This window comes from Cyrtonyx montezumae, unplaced genomic scaffold, assembly GCF_038088225.1.
Source record: "Cyrtonyx montezumae isolate F1298 unplaced genomic scaffold, pur_monq_1.0 scaffold_5, whole genome shotgun sequence".
NCBI lineage: Eukaryota > Metazoa > Chordata > Aves > Galliformes > Odontophoridae > Cyrtonyx > Cyrtonyx montezumae.
The window spans coordinates 10,155,179-10,174,295 of NW_027072056.1; the positions used below are offsets into that span (position 1 = coordinate 10,155,179).

Here is a 19,117-nt window from a genome sequence, read left to right on the forward strand (position 1 = left end):
GCATACCATTGTGCTTGATTTTTGCTCTTTATCTATGAGGAAACAGCTTATTAGCTGTTCATGTAATTTGAGATCTTACATTGATTTTCCTGAATACTTATAGCTGAAATCCCTGTTAAGACAAAAGCTAGTAATATTCAGGAATGGTATAGGAAGGCCAAACGATAACATGTATAAAAATAAATGCTAATCTTAAAATAATTTATATTATGAGCAAAAGAGAATAAATGTTCATTACGTATTATTTCACAAGGAGGTGAAGGTACAATGTCATTTTTCAATAATTGGTGCTATAGTGGAGAATAAAACCCCGTATTTTGTCAGAGAGGGGCTGCATGCCTGGAGTGTGTTTTTTAATGCAAGTCTAGAAGTGACTGGACAAAATTTAAACTTCATAAATTTCTAATTTGGGAGAAAAAATCTGTTACTGTGTCTCTAGTTGTCAGATCCTTTAATGGTAAAAGAAAGAATTTAGAAAACAAACAAAAAACCCTATTCCCTACCTTCTGGGAAAACAAAGGAGTGAATGACTGGATAAAATGTAGAACTTGTGGAATGACCTGCAGCTAAATTGCCAGGTTTTCATCACAACTTTGAAGCTTCCCAGAGCTTCTGGGATGGCACTATGATTCCCAACATGCACATGCCACAGTACAATGTGAGAGGAACCAATTGTGCAGCAGAGGCAGAGAAATGTAGGAAAAGACAATACAGAGCACCCAGATAATAGAGAACATATATAAAGAAAACAATGTGGAGTTGTGTTTATGTCAGGAAATCTCCACGCAGCCCAGAGGGCATATTCCAGTGCAGTGTGAATCTGTGAGTGACAGGAAAAGAAACACTGTCTTCTGCATGAAATTGTTGCAGTAATAAGGCTATAAACTCAACAGTGATAATATCCCTATTCAGTTTGTTTTCAGCGAGGGTACAGTGTGACTAATCATTTGCTTAATCCTGAAGCAAAGGTTTAAGGCTTCTTTCATTGGACCCACACCAATGTAAAACCAGTTCCTGCTTTGTTCACAGAGCTTTCACCTCTGGAATTGTCTTAAATTGATTTTATGTTGGAGTGACTTGAGGTGTCAGAAAACAACAAAAGACAGAGCTGAGGGAATCTTGTATGACCTCATTTGTGGAATAAGCTGTGATACTGTCCCTGTCTACTTCAAATAGGAACAGAGCTTCTGTGTTGTACTTCTGTAACCTTAAAAACATTACTGAATTCCGTTTAGGTTGGAACTCCTGTGGTGACACATGCCAGGTTTTATTCTAGATGTGCTAGGAGTTTGTATTTTGTTTATCCTTACAGTGTTGTCTATTGGTAACACCTCAAATTAATATGGACAATTACCATCAGCTTAGTGATACTGTTCTGATTTTACGCAACTGTTCACCAGTCTCAGCCTAATGCCACATAAGAATGTGTTGTACTATTCAGTAAAAAGAAAGACCTTTCTCCTCTTCTCTTACTGTCTTAAAAGGCTGTACCTACAGCAGCTCCAATGTTGGCCGGACCCAAGCATGGCCTTAAGTATATGCACATCTAGGCAGGTGATGCTGTTACAAGGGTAAGTGGGATAATTGAAACTGCACAGAGTATTGGATTTAGCATTTTTGTCAGGGAAGTATTTGTATGGCATCCTATCAAGTAGAGAACTCATTCCTGACATCTCGTCTATCACATATATCATCCAGGGCTATCTCTGAAGTCCTGTAGTGTCAGTAATAAGTGGCAAATCTGCTCAGCTGTCATCTGTCTCTGTGTAACAGTGCAAGTGCCATCTTCTTATGCACCTAGAGACTGCTTCTCTAATTAGACTCTGATTCCATCTTTTCTTTCTAGGAGTGGCAGAACTGCAGCTTAAGAAAGATGAAGTCTCTTTCCTTTTGGCCCATGCTACTCCCTCTACCTTGTTACTGGGAAAGTCTATCTACTTAATGTGTCATGTGTTGTACAAGTATTTTTGAATAGTAAGGAAAGAAAATCACAAATCTGAAAATTTAAAGCCCAAAATAACCTCCTTTTATAGAATAATGTGAGGCTGGCGAGTTAAAGACAATTAGGTACTAAATTACATTGTGTTCACACTGCTCAGAACTGCAGGGAGAAAGATATGTGATGATCCCTTCTGATGGAGATAAAATGTGAGGAACTGGTTCCAACAGTTCAATAAAGCAATGAGGTAGAGGATGGATCTTCGATAAATTACAGCAAACAGATGAGAGCAGTGAAGAGCCGCAGGGATTAAAGCAATTTGTCAGCATTGATAAAGGAACTGGGAATTGGTGCATTTCTTCTTGTTATGTCCTAAATACAAAGATAGCCCAAAACTGCCCAGTTGTCCAACATGTTTAGAGTTTCTTTTTTTGGACTAGATATGTGTTATAAATAAACTGCTTACTTATTTTTGGAGGAAAACCTTCCTTACTAGGCAGACTGTGCTCCCAAGTTAGCCCTTGTGTTAGATGGTGGGTGTCAGACATATCGTGGAACATTCAGTTAATAGTTGAAGTGGATGAGGAAGCAGCAGTATTTTTTTATGACAAACTAATTTCCCCATAATGATCAGAAGACATTTTGGGCTGCACTAGATGATCTTTTCCAAAGTTTTTTCCTTTGAGACTTAGATTCTTATACCAGGTCTTTGTTTGGCATGTAAAATAAGCTGAAAAGGTTTCAAGAAATCCTTCTTTCTTTACATACAGAACTCATTCAGTATCTCTCACATCTGCTCAGGAGTCACTTTGCACTAGGAAAGTAGAGCAGTTGGCTGTAATTCTGATGCTTTTACACTACTAAATTATATGTGACTTAGAAGTATGCATTAAATGAATACATGTGTAGGACTCCCTTATTATGACTTCACTCAGCTGTTAGGAATGAAATACAATTCAGGGCAAATCAGAAAATGTGTAAATTGCTTATACTCCACTGTTTAAGAATCAATTTACCCTAAATGTGTTATAGCTTGACAATACAGCTATAAGATTAATAACCATTCCATTAATTTTGAATTTGTAGTTATCTGTACAATAGTAATTGTGTAGCCATCTCAGGTTTGCATTTTGTTTTGCTAATTTGATTGCATCAGCTTTAGAGTTAGGATCAGAGCCATATATTCCTTGTTATATCCTGTACCACAAAATATCCCATTGTATATATATTTTTAATACAATGTTAACCTATACTGCTATATTAATTCACATTTTATTAAAAAAAAATCTGCAAGCTTAACACTCTGCTTTACCTACAGTACACCTACACAAAACACAGCATAGTCTTTTATTTATGCGTTATGACAAACTTCAGTATTAGAGTTCAAAAGATGCTTGGTGATTGATGAGGCAGTGTGGGAAGTATTATAAGAATAAAATTATTTTTAGATTACGTTACTTAATAGCTTCAGGTAAATACTGATGTGAAAGTGCTAAGCCTTTGAAGTTCACTCAGAAAGACTGAGTAGAAGAGACACAACATCCAGGGAAAATGAAGAATATAGGTGTAAGTGATGTACCATGGATTTTGTTAATATTTGAAGCAAGTTTGCTGAAGTCAAAGATTTTTAACTAGGAATTCAATTCAATAAATAAAGTAGTCCACCACAGCCATTGCGTGGTTATGACACTTCTTAATTCTAATGATTACTTTTGAGGGCAAACACACTTGAAAATGACATATGCATGATCTGGTTTTAAGTTAGAAAATGGGCAAAGCAAGTAAACTGGAAAAGACTGGAAATAATAAAGTATGCATTAGAAGCTGAGTGCACTCTGGAGGTCAGCTGGCCAACTGGCTTCCTCCCAGACTCCGTGTGCCTCCTCCAACAGGTACTTTGTGCATTACATACCACCATTTGGGATACTACATGCAAAACTGCATTTTACACAGATTCCATTAGCATGGGTATGTGAAATCAGAGCCTGATTTCACTGGAATCTGTACCCCTGACAGAAACTCAGTCTGCTGAACATTTATTAGGCAATATATTAATTTTCTTGCTGAACTGTATGTTTAAGATCATACTATGAAAGGAACAGAGTTAGAGGTATTTCAGATGAGACTGAGGAAATGTTAAAGGAACAGCAAAGCTGTTTAAACTAGACAAATAAAATATATTGGAATTATTAATAAGTTCATGTACTTAGAAAACATTGCTTTGGGCTTATGAAGCTACAGGAAAGGCTCCATGAGCTTTTTCCACCTTAACAGCTTTTGACAAAAGCCTTTCACAGAAACTGAAAGACGAAATCTAATTGATAAAACTCTCAAGATTAAACTTTGCCTTCACACAACATTACATGTGACATTACATGTGTACATTTAAAATTGCTTTCCAAGGCTAATGTTGTTTAATAGTCCTGTTGCTCTTTTTTCTTATGTATTTTATATATTATTAAATGAAGGAGAAATAAAGCAGTCTTCACATTGGCTACCAGGAGAGACTACAGTACTACAGTTACCACGTTTGCTACTATATTGTCTTTTTTCTTTCTGGATGTGCTGTTTTTTTTTCCTATGCCCAACAAATCCAACCTTTGGTGTAGCACCTAAGGCTACAAAAGGTGATAGTACTTCCCTTACAAATTCTTTTTTTGGATTTAATGTATAGTTTAGTAGGTATGCATTTTTTCCTTGATGAAATATAGTATCTTTCTTCTCAGTTTGGACTGTATTTTAAATCAATAAATATAAAAGGCAATTTTTAGTAATTGTATCACATTTTAAAGTCATTACACATAAAGAAACAAAATAGACTTTTAATCAAGGTGGAATCTGATTTTCTCCATGTGATAGAGTATTTTCTTTCATTCAGTTCGTGCATCCTTCTCTATATTTATTGGCCTGAAGTTTTTGGCAGGAAGCAGGGCACAACATTTTGTATTTAATATGGTAAAGATGTTGGAAGATACAGGTGTAATACTAATTGGAAAATAAGTTAATAGCATGGCTAAGATTTAAGAAGTAGCACGCTGGTTCCACAGAACTCAGTGGAAATATAACTCCTGACTTCAGGAAAGCATTGAACAGTTTTGCAAACAAAACAGCATGGGCTGCATTAACACTTCATTAAGTGCTTTTCTTCCTCTGGTTCCATGATGTTAATTAGAGCACTAGATTTTAGAGGTGACAGCATCAAGAACATTAAAATGATCAAGCTATTATGAAGTTTGTTCTTTCAAATCACACTACACAATAGTTTGCTATCTAGATAAACTATGTGCCTTAATTTCTGTGGACTCTCTACATTTCTAAAAGCAGTCCCTGGGTATGAAATTGACTACAATTGCATTCTCTCTCCTAATCTACTTGAGGAAAAAAAGAAAAAAACAATCAGATCTGTCTTTTCACCTTTCACAGGGATGCAGCATAACTTAGTCTTTTTGTAAAAGGTGTTTTATAGAGATATTTAGTGTCTATGGTGGGGAAATCAGGAGGAGGTACCAGGACACGGTGCATGAAGGGAAGCACACCATCCCGAATAGTATATGTCACACAGCACGCTATATTTTTTTTTCCTCACGTTTCCTGTCATCTTTGGCCCTATAGGAGGTGGTTAATAGTGGGATTAATAATGAGTTTAATAGAGTGATGGGAAATTGTAGATAGACAAGAGAGAGGACTGAGGAGGTCAGCCCAATTTAACAAGACCTTTTCTGGCAGAACTGTGCAATGTCCCTACAGATTTCTTCTTGGAGATGAAATAACGTCCAGTAGAGCAACTGGCTCATAGAAGCTTTATATAAGATGTCATGCCCAAAATAAACATGCAATTTTTCCACGCTAGAGGTACTTTATGAAACTCCTCTTATTCAATAAAATGTTAACACTTACCTGTGAGACCAGCAGCTTCTGCTGATAAGAAGGCACTCCAAGATAGGAGGAAAAACAGACCTGTCTCCAACATGGGGAACTCACACAGCTTTGTAAATTTTGTCAAGTGCTGAAATATTACTAAGGAAAAGTAAAAAAAAAAACCCAACTATTTCATAAGCTAAAATTGTCCCCATACTGAAGAAAAAAAAATAAAAGGAAGAAAGAGTACTCAGCATACTCTTCCATACAATGTGAACTCAGGAAAAAACTACACCACTTCTAAATTCTCAAAGAGAAGTTTCCAGCTCAGGTTATAAATAACTTAATTTTACAAGTCTGCCATTTGAAGTATGTCTGTAGTTTTTGAACCAGTGCCTAATCAGTTGCATTTTTTCTCAGAAAAATGGGAAAGAAACTTATTTTGTCTGATTCTGCATTGACTGGCGTTTGTTTAACATTTATATTGATGCAAGAAAGATGAAAGTAGCTGCTATTCCTACTTTATAGTGTTTTACATGACAAATCGTAAAATGGAAGAAAAAGTGAAGGGTGAGAGATATATCTTTTATTTTTATTTTAGGTAGACTGACTTTGTCTTGTTTTGTAGTTTGGACTTTGTCATATTTTTCTATGATTACCACCGGTGTGTAGTCTGTGCAGTCATAGGCATGTTAGTGTAGTCATAAATTTTTAATTTGACCTCAGAATGCTTAAAAACCTCAGTTTCTCATTTACAAGCCCTGAAGACCACGGTCTTGCCTAATGTTAGAAACAGATGTGCACAACATTTGGAGATTGATGTAAGTTCTTTGTGGATTCTGACAAATTAAGTGACTTATCATTATGATTTGACTGTGAAATCTTGAGGCAACAATGGAAAGGTTTAATCTGAAAGTAAAGGCAGTCAGTCTCAGGTACCACACATATAGATTTTCTTACTGAAAATGAGCCATAAAGGATATTAAAGCTGTGACAACCGCATAAGAGGATCCCATAGCAAATGATCCAGCAAAGATCCCCAGGAAATTTCCCACTGACTGAAAGAAAGCAGCAGCATCAAATGCATTAGGATTCTCCTTAGGACTGTAAATGGATATAGAGCTGAAAAGAAAACAAAGGGATAGGGGCAAGGAGAGAAAATACAATCATGAATATAGTCACAATCGTATAATACTGGAATCAATAAGTGGAAATAGGCTTTTTTAGGGACTCAAAATACAAAACAAGGCATCTTTGGGCTGATAGCAGATGGGAATGCAAAGCAGATGGAGACTGGGGTGGAAAACAGTTTATTTTCAAGGTATCGCAATGGAAATCAACAGTCTGCTGCCAGTCAGTAAACATTTTTATACTAGTAGTGCCATAAAGAATATTGTTTCTAGGCCAACTACACATTAATAGGTGGTAGGTGTATGAGAAATCTGCAGGGGAGATAGATAACTGAATTATTTATTGACCATATGTCTTCAGAGCAGTTATATATTCACAGATATTCCTGATAAAAACTGCAACGTTATGGCTGAGGCTCAAATGGGTGATACAAATCACAGTAGGTACTGAATATCTGCAGCAGCAATCTTGTCATAAACTACCTAGTGGTTCCCTTCTTGGTGTAACCCTTCATAAATAGAACTGAAAACATAGCAAGAGCTCAACAACAGGAAACCTTCTGGACAGGATGAATGTTGTCCTACTGAAAGAAATTGCTGAAGTTGTCAAAGGTCATCTCCCACATCCCACTTCTGAGTGCACCCCTCAAGGGTATTTTTGAATGGGAAATGATGTCACAAGAGGGGAAACCGCACACTTATTTTTATGTGGTTCAAATCTAGCATTTGCCACTAGTCAATTGTCCACATTAGGAATACTAAACATGTATGCTCTTTTTCTTCTGAAAATATTATGCACAGTAGTCCTAAGCTTCCCAGACACTAATTAAGCTACATTTCAGACCTCTGTGCTTCTGTTGCTTTCAGTGCTGTAGGTCCTTCATGTATATTGTCAAAGATAATATACTGAGCTTGGCACTGGATTCCAGAAAGTAGCTTGGGTTGCTGGATAATGATTGGTATTTTAAGCATTAAAAATTTAGAATTCCTAAAATATCTTTCAAGCTCTTGCATATTAAGTATACGGCCCCAGCAGTGTGATTTCTTCCATCTGGAGACAAAGTTTAGAAAAGCAGTTCTGTATGAAGGATTTTCTAAGCAGTTTTATTAATTCAGGAATTTCCATACAATATGAAGATATGAAAATAAATCTTACATTCTCAGTCAGTAAAAAAAGGCACAAGGTTTCTAACAGTATATGATGTGGGGCATCATGAAATATGAGTCATGAATACATAACCTCTAGAACAGAAATCACTGATCATCAAAATCTGATGTCAAGTTATGGTGATGCGCTACCACAAAACTAATGAAATGATTCATAGCAGAAAGTGTCATTAATGCATCTGCACACAATGCTGCTCCCAGAATGCTAACTGACAGTCCTCTTTCAGCTGTGAATCTCTTAGACCAGGGATCAGTTATAATTTTCTTTCCTCTCTAATAACTTCTGATATATTTTTCATCTCTGGCCTACTGAATATTTGTTGTTTAAGACCCCATAGGACATAAAGTACTATACTAAGACATATACACATGTGCTAATTGGATGAGATAACTGTGTATCAAAGGAAATTCTATCAGCTGTGACACTGCGTATGTTTAGCCTAGAGAAGGCTCTAGGCAGTATTCTCTGATTCTATTATATATTACGTTAAAGTGGTCTCCCAGTATTTAAAAGAGGCTTCCAATAAAGATGGAGAAAGGTTCTTTGTCAGGGCATGTAGTGACAGGACAAAGGGTAATGGTTTTAAACTAGAAGAGGGTAGATTTAGATTAGACACTAGAAAGAAATTCTTTATGATGATGATGGTGAGGTGCTGGAATGAGCTGTCCAGAGAAATTGTGGATGCCCTGGAAGCATTCAAGGTCAGGTTGGACGGGGCTTTAGGCAACCTGATCTGGAGGAATATATCCCTGCACATGGCAAGGGACTTGGAACTACATCATATTTAAGGTCCATTCCAACTCAAAATATTTCTGTGATTCTGTAATGTAATGTACTGAGTGCATTTTGTATACTTAGCAAGGGCTTCAGTTTAGTTAGTTATTTAGAGTTGAAAATATTTGGTAGTGTGATCAGAAATGCTAGAACTAAAACTTAAGGCATTTCTTGACAGTAAAGAAGCAACTTGATTCTCTGTTATTTAAGTCTAGTAAGTGTACAGAGACTGCAGCTGCTAAAATATATTGATTAATGGATTATAAATTAGGAATTGACATTCTGTGTCACAAGTACTACTTGAGTGGTGAATTCAGGGAGGTGAATCTGACCACATCCTAAAATCAAGCAAAACTGTTATATTAAATTAATGGGCTCTGATCACAAAAAGAATTCTCAGAAATAAAAAGCCAAAGAAAAGAAGTATTGGCAGGGAGTGAAAGTTTACTAGTCAAGCTTCAGCTATAACCATTAAATGACTTTTTTATTAAGCATGCTAAACTTAAGACAAAAAGTTGTATTTTCTTGTCAAAAGTGATTCCAGTTCACCCTCCAAATTACCGAAGGCATTCAGGTTCAGAAAAAACATCCTATTCTTAGTGTAGTTATTTCAATAACAAATATGGAGTAACTGACTTTCACTGGGAGATTTTCTACTTAATATGCCCTCCAGAAACACGAAATTTTAACCACCATAACAAAACATATGCTCATTATGGCAACTATAGTTTTTGCTCTAAATGTTTCCAAAACTCAGGTTTTCCACATGTATCTTTTTCTTACATACCTCAGTTTTTGATTTTACATTATCCTGTGCTAGCTTCGTTATTTTTCTGATTTTTTTTTAATATAACACTATCTTTTAATCCTTCTAAGCATCTAAAATGCATGCTCATTTACCTGATAATTTTCTTACATAAACTATACTTAAACAGTATTAAATCCTGTTCTACTTATTTCATCACTTCCTACTGAGTCAGTCATTTTACCTAAATGCAAAATTTCAAAGTTTAACACTGAAGGAAACCATAATTAACCTTACAGAGCCTCTGCTTTTCTGCTTCTTCCTCAGAAAGCAACTCCAGAAACGTGCTGGCATGGCTTATTTCTGCTAGTCCACTCAGGGCGCCTGTTCTGAAAGGGGGTGATCTCAGTTTATTAACAAGCTGTGTGTAAAATCTTGATACTAAATTTGAAACTTAAAAAAGTTAGAAGTTTCCTTATTGTTGAAATAGGTTAAGTCAAAAGTGAGGTATTTACATAAGTTTATATCAAAGGTGGATTAGACAAATCCTAAAAATAAATACAATAGAAAACTGTCATCAGAGATTGATAACTGAACAGAACTGATAAAGATCGAAATTTATCTACAACCCATAATTAGACACAGTTAAGGAATGGAGACATTTTTTCAAGGTGATGAATGAATGCTCAATAGACATATATCACAAACATCTCCTCCAGTCCCTATTATCCATCTATACGTATGTTTTGTATCTTCTGCCTCTTCTTTTCTGTGCACTGGGTAGAGTTAAAAATAACAGCTTACTCACTGATTCTTATAAGGATTAGCTTGTATTTTCTGTTGTAGTAAACTATCTCACTGATCTCCTTTTCTTCCTAGTTCTTCTGGGCTTCCTTGATCAAATACTAATGGACAGGGCTAAGAGCTTTTGCAGCTTTAGAAAAGGAAATACAGGCAATATGTTTTTATACAATAACCTGCAAGTTATGACTGTGGGTTTTGCTTGAGACTGAAAGAAGGATTTACACTTTGTGCCATTTGTTCCATGCTGATCATTCTGCTTCTTTCCTCCGTGACCTGTCAGGATTGTTTTAAGATGATATATTGGTATGACAAAGAATGTGTCATTAGGCTTTAAAGGGAATGTAAGGCTTTATAAGGAGCATAGTCATCTTGCCATTTACATCTTAATTCTCAAGTGTCAACGGTTTACGGGCAGGTTCGGCCTGGTTCTGTGACGATTGGTGCGGGGGACCCATGGACCCACACCGCAGGAAAGGGGAAGGGGGAAAGGGAAAAGGGAACAAAACAGCGGCAACGATCTGAGGAGGAAAGCTAATTTACTAAATAAGATATTGGAAAACAAAATAACACAATATAATACAATATAATTGGAATTAAAGCTAATAAATCAAATAAAATGAGCAAGAGAGAGTGTCTGAAGACCTTATGCTAAGCGCTGAAGGTGGACGGCAGCGAGCACCCACTGCTGAGTCCATCCCAAAGGAAAGAGAGTGTCCTGTGACCACAGACAGCTTTTATCTTTCCCTCTAAGCGTAAATACGTAAAAGCGCAAGTATCGCACAGTTCTCTGGGGAATGTAGTTCTTCTTTTCTTCTGACACAGGTTCAAGAAGCGTTTAGATGAGGTGCTAAGGGATTTGATTTAGTAGTTCAGTGTGTAGGGATGGTGATAGGAGGATTGTTGGACTAGATGATCTTGTAGGTCCTTTCCAACCTAATGTACCTATGAGGTATACCTGGAACTATTGATGATCCACGGAGCTGGAGCATTAACTCTTTAACACTAAATGCACTATATGATGTTATGATGTGGAATACCAATACCAAAAAATCATAAAACCATGACATCAAGGAATAACTTGTGCATTCTTAAGATGTTTTTCTTGCTGAATAGTATTTTACTTGAAAAGTTTTGAATGTGTTTTGATTAGAGCAACATTTTTTTCAGGAAGTCGTGACAATTTTTGAGGAAAAATCTGTATATGAAGTTAAATCTTGTATGCTAGCTTCTGTACCTTTCGAGGCCTGATATGTCTCAAGCTTGGGTGGCAAGGTCAAATAAAGAGGTGTTAATCTTTTGCAACTAACAGAACAGCAAAGTGGTTATGGTAAGAAACCGAAGTGATGCAAGACATATTAGATACATTTTACAAAAAGACAATATGCTATTAAAAAAAGAATGTATTCAAGCTTCAGGGGAAAAATGTGTATAAACAGCAGAAGATTGCTAATTGAATGATTTGGAATCAGTGATTATAAATACGTATTAAATAAACTGTTTTATTTCTTTCTTCCTTTTGGTTTATTTGACCAACGTGAAAGCAAAAATCTCATGATTCCTAGGAACTGTATGTTCTATATGTACAAATGTCTTAGCATTTGTCTCAGACAAGGTAATGAAAATGTTACCTTATTTTTATCTTTGATAGAAAGAAATCCTGATGAACTGCAACTTGGACTTAAAATTCCTTGACTTTAATAGTAAAATATCTTAGCATTTATTTGGGGCTTTGTACAGGAATGTTTTATACTTAAATGATTGCTATTGCTTCTAAATGTCTAATTTTCATAGATCTACATATTTTCCAGTGACAACTCTGTTCTAAAAAACCTGTCCCATATCTTTTAGAGGAATGAAGCACATCAGCATTGAACAGATGGCTGATAGTGGTTCATTTGTGATGGGATATGCTGCATTCTGCGTTATACTATTACCACTGTCTGACTGTCTTTATTTTTGAGTATATCATATCAAAAGGCACATAATTTAGAGACTGCTATGTGTGAAAATGTGATCCTTTCTCATTTGGATGCCACAACTATAATCCACCCCAGAGCTTAACTTCCATTCTTTTCAAGCACTGCATAAATTGAAATGGTCTGTATATTTAAAGTGGCTTGAAGTGTGTCCTCCCATTTATGGAGCCTTGAGTGGCTACTGCAAAGATGCCTGTAATGGGAAGAAAGTAGAAACAGCCTCCAAGAAACATGTAAGCTAAGGACTGCATTTTTCTTGCCCCTTGAATCCCTCTAATCACTTACACTTACCCAAAACAGAATTTTCAAGTTGGAAGAACGGACCTGTAAAAATAGTGCAGTATTTCTGCATAGAAAAGATGACTGTAGAAGTTACAAACCAGTGATTTATCAAACCAGGAATCCTACGATTTAACAAGAAAGAAATATCTTCTAAATGGTCTCTAGAGGAGTAACAGAAATACAGTCCTACATGGTATTTGAAACAATTCTTCTGCACCATGCTTCTTGAGCAACCAGACATGACTGATAAGAATTTATCTAGCAAGTATAACACTTCATACTTGTAAAAGCAACTTCAGGCATCCAGTAAGTGAAACAATCCCCAATAAATGCTTCAAAATGGTAGAATATAAAAAGAGAACCTCAAATTCAAAGGGATATATTGTGCCATTAAGGGAATTAGATATGCTCTCAGTTAACACTTTTACTAATCCATGAGTTTAAACTATTCTTTGTCTCTCTACTCCTGACCTCCGACTTAGAGTAGTTGTCTATTCACAGATTTCATGTCCCTAGATCCAAGCTTCCAAACTTGTCAGAAATGTTTACACAACCTTTCATTTATGTGACAGTTCTTATATTATTAGTCCAGGGTGATGTGTTCACAAAAAAAAGGATATTCAGTGAAAACAATATGTTTGTTGAATGATAAAAATTGAATTCAAGTGTAATTGTGAAGGTTCTATGAACATAGGGCTAAGAATTCAGAGTGCTCTTGAAGGCTTAATTCTATCCACATACTATTTTTATTTGTACAAAAATTGTAAAAGGTGATACTATGGGACTTAATTTACTGTGACGAGTGACGAGTCCAACTTTTTCTCCCAGAGAGCAGTCCAGGTTCACAGGAGATGTGCAGCTCAGTGATCCCAGAGGAAACACAATGTTTTAAGTACTCAGTGCTTCCCAGCTTGGGAAGAACAAGTTGCCTGTTCTTTCACTATTTCCCTCCTCTGTATGAGTAAAACAGGAAAGTACCCCACTCTTTAGAGGTAGATTTTCTTTGGCAAATTTATTTTAGTTACAATTGAAGTTATTCTATTTGTTTCCTCAATTTTTCCTTTATGTTATCTCCCTGAAATAAATTGTCTGTGACACAAAGTACTAGAATAAATCTTAATTAAATGATTGTCTTTGTACAAAGAAAATCTAGAACTTTTTAAGTGGACAGTGAAGTATGGGTACTCCTTGTCTGTTAAGAGGTTTGTAAGATACAGTTCTTGATGAAAATACTGCATCCTAGACAGAGTAGTCTGCTGTTGGAGAATGCTCATAGCTGCTTAAGAGTCTGGATAGTCTGTTCTTTGTAGCAATAGAATAAAAAAATCGTTTCAGTTGGAAGGAACCTTTAAAGGCCATCTAGTCCAACTCCTCTTCAACGAACAGGATCATCTACAGCTCAATCAGGAGCTCAGACCCTCGTGCAGCCTGACCTTGAAGGTCTCCAGGGACAAGGCACCCAACAGCTCTCTGAGCAACGTGTGCCAGAGCATCCCTAATTTTATTGTAAAACAAACAAATAAACAAACTTCTTATGTTGGAAACATGCAAAGAAAATGGGCTCTGTGATTCCTAAAGTACCTGGACCATACACTGGATGACCATACTTAAATCCTGACTTGGCACAACATGTAGCTTGAGGTTGGTGCAATACTCTTCAGCCATTTTTCAGCAGGGGAGTGCATAGTCCGTTACCACAGGTAACCCAGTAGGTTGCAACTGATATGAATGAAAAACTTGAAGTGTAGCTGATTTTGAACTATTTTGTGTCAGTATTTCAAACTATGATTTTTTCCTTTGTATTAGATATTTGTGCGCTTCAAGGATGGATAAAATCCATTTTCTCTCAGGGAATACATACCCTTCATATGTACTATTTGCTGTCTCTGTGCTGCAGCTGAGATTGTAGCTGTTATGGGAATGAGATTTTCAAATCTAGGTACCCTATCAATTTTTTTCAAGGCCTCACCAAACAGATGATAATTTTGGGCTCTTGCTAATCTGGATTTGAGATGAGCCAGTAATCTAAAGAAGAAAATCTTTATAATCGCCTGAGCTGTTCTATCCCACCTACATTTCATTATTGAAAATATTTTCTATATTTTTCTTAAAAAATAAAAATAAAAAAGGAAAGACTAGGGAAAAATGACTCTGGTGTTGTCAGAATGAAATACTATCTTGATAGCAGAGCTTCTCTCACAGATATTAGTTCCACTTCTGTTGCTGTATAATAAATGGTTGCAGTTGTTGCCATGGCAATTTTCATTTTAAAAAATGTGTCCAAGTGAAGACAAGAAATGCAGCTGTTATCATGAGAAAGTCTAAAATAAATCCAGATGTGAATTGCATGCTTTGATGTTGGCAATAATAATGTCAGAAACAAAATAAGTTACATGCTTTGTCTTCTCGATATATGAGGACAGGGATTTAGGGATATTTGGAATTGTAGGGCTTTGCTTCTGATCCAAATATAGCAAATGAACAGAATGAAATTTACCTTAGGGAAATGCACTTCACTTGCTACAAAAGCTTGTGAGCTTCTCACAAAGAATGATGGCAATATTACTGTAGGAGGAGAAAGGTAGACCTGAAGCTCTCTTCACTTACCTTTCTGATAATATGCTAACCTTTTTGGTATTTATGATTTATAAAGAGAAAGAAAAATCTAAGCCACGGTAGACATTTTCAAATCGTAATCTTATATATTTGTTGTCTTACCACTCTGTATCCTGAGGTTTTTTAAGATCACATTTAATGTTAGACACAGTATATTAACTTATTATCATGAGATGGTGCACTACGAGGAAGGTCTAATCCAGAAGTTCCTAACACAAGTAATGATAGTTCAGTTTTCCAGTGCCTGACTGTGTTGGTTTGTAATCCATTTAAGTCACCTTAGAGAAAAAAAGTTTAAGGAGAGAACTTCTGAGAATGTGACAAAAGAATAACTCTGAACTTATTCAAAGTAGGAAAAAAAAAAGTATGGGCTTTTATTTCTAACACATGCTGATTGAAAATCCCAGAGCAGGAATTAATTGCCCAAAACATGAACAAGGGAAGAGTTTAAAGACAAACTGTCTAGCCTGACTGAGTATAGGAGCTGGGCTGGATGCAGATAGGTTGGAAAGTGGCTTTGAATCAGTCTTTCTCCTTGCCTGGAATTGCAAAAGACCATATTGGGTGAACCCATTCTGAATTGTAGCTGGCTACCCACATTCATGCAATATGCACAAATAATTATGCTACAGTTTTTGGACATGCATCTGATCATGAACTGTTTCTTAACTGCAAGATTTGAAGAGTTAAGGAAGATCTCCCTTTGTTTAAAGTCAAAATACCTGCTTACCATTAAATACCATTAGCTGTGGCTTTGATGCACTGCTGAAAAATCGTACAGAAACAATACACAAACAAGTTTTGCTCTTTGATTTGTAAAAATTCCATTGATTTATGGCTAAACATTTATTACAGCACACTAATAGCTGCCACTTAGTTTTGAAATAGATTATTTTCTAGACTGGCAGTACCTTGAGTCTTAAATATAGCTATTAATAAAATGAAACTAATTATCACTAGCTTCATCGCCATCAGAATTACTACAATGAAGGTCTTTCCTCACAAATGTACGCATTCACCACACAGTAAAAATGCACAATAGAATCATTTTCCTAGCTATAGGATCAGTCATGCCAACTCTAAAAAGTAGAACAAAGTGCTGCAACCAAGAATCATAACGTTGTCCTAACATATATTTTCCATTATTATGTAGGAATAAAATATTGTAATAAAAATATGACACTGTAAAAGTGTTTAAGGAGTCAGAACTATTTTCTTCATGAATATGTCAATTTACCCATAACTATTTTCCAGTTTGTTTAAAGCAGAGAGGAATGGTTTGCTATGTATGCTCTTATTCTCATTTCTCTTGCTATTGTTTCTGGCTATAATTGTTACACAGTAGAACAATATAGAAAGGAAGAATAAATTGTGGGGTTTTTTTGAGTATAAGTATGCAATGAATGGAAATACAGAATGAAAATACTGTGTGTTTAAAAATGATTTTAATTCTGTGAAATTTTGTAGTGGAGAAATAAGTAAAGAACCAACAGTGCATGTCAGTTTAATCAGTAAATTGTTGGAAAGCTGTTTTGTTCGAAGTTTTAGTCATATTTAAAATTTCTTTTTCAAATCCAAATTCTAATGTTGTAGAATCATAATATAATAATAGAATGACTTAGGCTGGAGAAGGCCTTAAAAATCACCCAGTTTCAACCCCCGTGCCATGGGCAGGGTTGTCAGCCAGCAGCTCAGGCTGCTCAGGGCCCCATCCAACCTGGCCGTGAATGTCTCCAGGGATGGGGGCACCCACAGCAATCTGGGCAGCAGTGCCAGGGCCTCACCACCGTTTGAGTGAAAAATTTCTTCCTAACATCTTACCTACATCTCCCCGCTTTTTAGTTAAAGCCTTTCTTCCTTGTCCCATCACTATCAGACTGTCAGTCCCCCTCCAGCTTGCAAGCTCCCTGCAAGTACCAGAAGACTGCACTGAGGTCTTCTTGGAGCCTCTTCTTCTCCAACCTAAACAAGCCCAACTCCCTCAGTCTGTCTTCATCAGAGGTGCTCCAAGCTCTTAGATCATCCTCTGATCATATCACTAGGTATCGAAATTTCATTATGACTATAAATAATTTATGCATATGGATATTGCATTCAAAATATGTAGATCATTGTAATTAGCAATTAGATAGGGAACATCGAAGTACCAAACACAGTAAGAGGAAATTGATAGGACAGGATTTTTTTTCTTTAATACTCTTTGCAGCAGTTTCAAACTCCCATTTTCCTAAACACAGCAGAAGCCATCAAGCTTAGTAATGCTGGATTCTCTCAGGGACACTGTCAACACTGCTGCTCCAATTGTCTGAAATATGTCAGACATCATTCAGACAATCAGACATCTTTCAGCCGAGTTCATACCTGCAGCATGTCAAGTAATGCACTGGTTTTCCATGGTTTGTGACTTTGTCAGTTCAGCACTTTAGACTACATTTCCTTCTTGCATTCACACTTTTCAGGATAACTTTTTGTTAATTACTGAAGCAGAAATCTACTCATTTTGCAAAAGCAGTATAGAGCAACTACATTTTTTTCTCCATCTTTGACAAAATCCTTGCCTGAGTTAAGACTTTTCTCTCCTCAGGAGAGGAAAAAGGAATTTACACATCTGTTTCTCCTCTGTCTTTCACCCTTAAGAAAATATGTCTGTATCTACTACATTAAGATTTCTGAAATGTTAGCTGACAAATCTCAGCAGAGATCTGACAAATGTCATCAGCTAATAACCTTCTAAGACCTCATTTGCATTAGGCTTGTGCTTCTGCAATTGCTGCTCCCCAAATTCTGCCACCTGCTGTTACACCAGCCTTCAGAACTGAACAGCAGCATCGCTCTCTTGCCCTCCTCTCCCCTCTGTTTTTCACAATGAAATGAGGTAGAGAACAAAGAGATTACCAGAAATAAAGTGGGATTATCTATTGTCTTTAGGAAATAAAGGAGATTGGATTAACAGATAACAGCACTTGGTGACACTTTAGAAATAATTTCTATCAGTGTAATATTAGAGACAAAATGACATGTAACTGCAGCAGTAGTGGTGGAGTAGGTCATACAATTCAGTGGAATGGGTAAAGAGAGACAGTGGCCTTTGCCTGTTGAAAATGTAAGAGAAGGAGCTGAGACCAAAATAATCAGGTGGAAATGAAAGAGTGGAACTCCATTGGAATAAATTCTAAGAATAGAAGTTTGCTGAGTCTCACTGTTTAAGTAGCTATGAAATGTACTTGCTGGAGGTATATAGTCCTGCTCCTGCTGTGCCTTGCACTCAGGGAAGGCAGGTGCACGCTGGTGCCATTAATTATTCTCTTTGCTCAAGTGACAAAAGTATATTCTGAAAACATTAAAGTTTCTAATTCAAATGTCAAACCATTCACATTGAAGTAATGCCTTAGGTATGAAGGGAGGAATATTTTCTGTGTATGAAAAATAAACCCTAAAAATTACATTTGATTAAAATATTTAGAGAAGGTGTGTCTCAACTTGTCTTCTGTAAAATAGGAAAACATATTTTGAGCATTAGATAACTACTGAGTACTTGATAACGTTTGTGCCTTTTTGATGTACTTTATGGATGATTCCTCATGCAAACAAAAATCTGTGTGTACATGTGTACAGATGCAAAAGAATTTCATGTGGAGTGATGTCATTTCACTCTAACAGACTCAGCAGCTTATGGATTTGAGTCTTAAAAGATCAAGGCTTGCAGCTGGAAACAGTTTACCTGATGCTGCTGGTAGTCAAATAAAAAATAGGATTTACAGCAAGTTAGAGTGATAAAATTCAAATGAAACTAGCATATAGCTTGTGGAGAGTTCGGGCGAAGGG

General features: G+C 36.3%; 1 protein-coding gene across 2 annotated transcripts in view; it reads right to left on the reverse strand.

The window, feature by feature from the left end:
- Positions 1 to 19,117, reverse strand: part of SLC9A9 (solute carrier family 9 member A9) — a 174,994-nt gene that overhangs the window by 101,326 nt on the left and 54,551 nt on the right. For both annotated transcript variants that reach the window (XM_065748030.1, XM_065748031.1), the window contains exons 7-8: positions 6,781 to 6,919; positions 5,837 to 5,942 (exon numbers count right to left, since the gene is read on the reverse strand). In XM_065748030.1, coding sequence (XP_065604102.1) covers positions 5,837 to 5,942; positions 6,781 to 6,919 — 245 coding nt within the window. The remainder of the gene's footprint in view (positions 1 to 5,836; positions 5,943 to 6,780; positions 6,920 to 19,117) is intronic.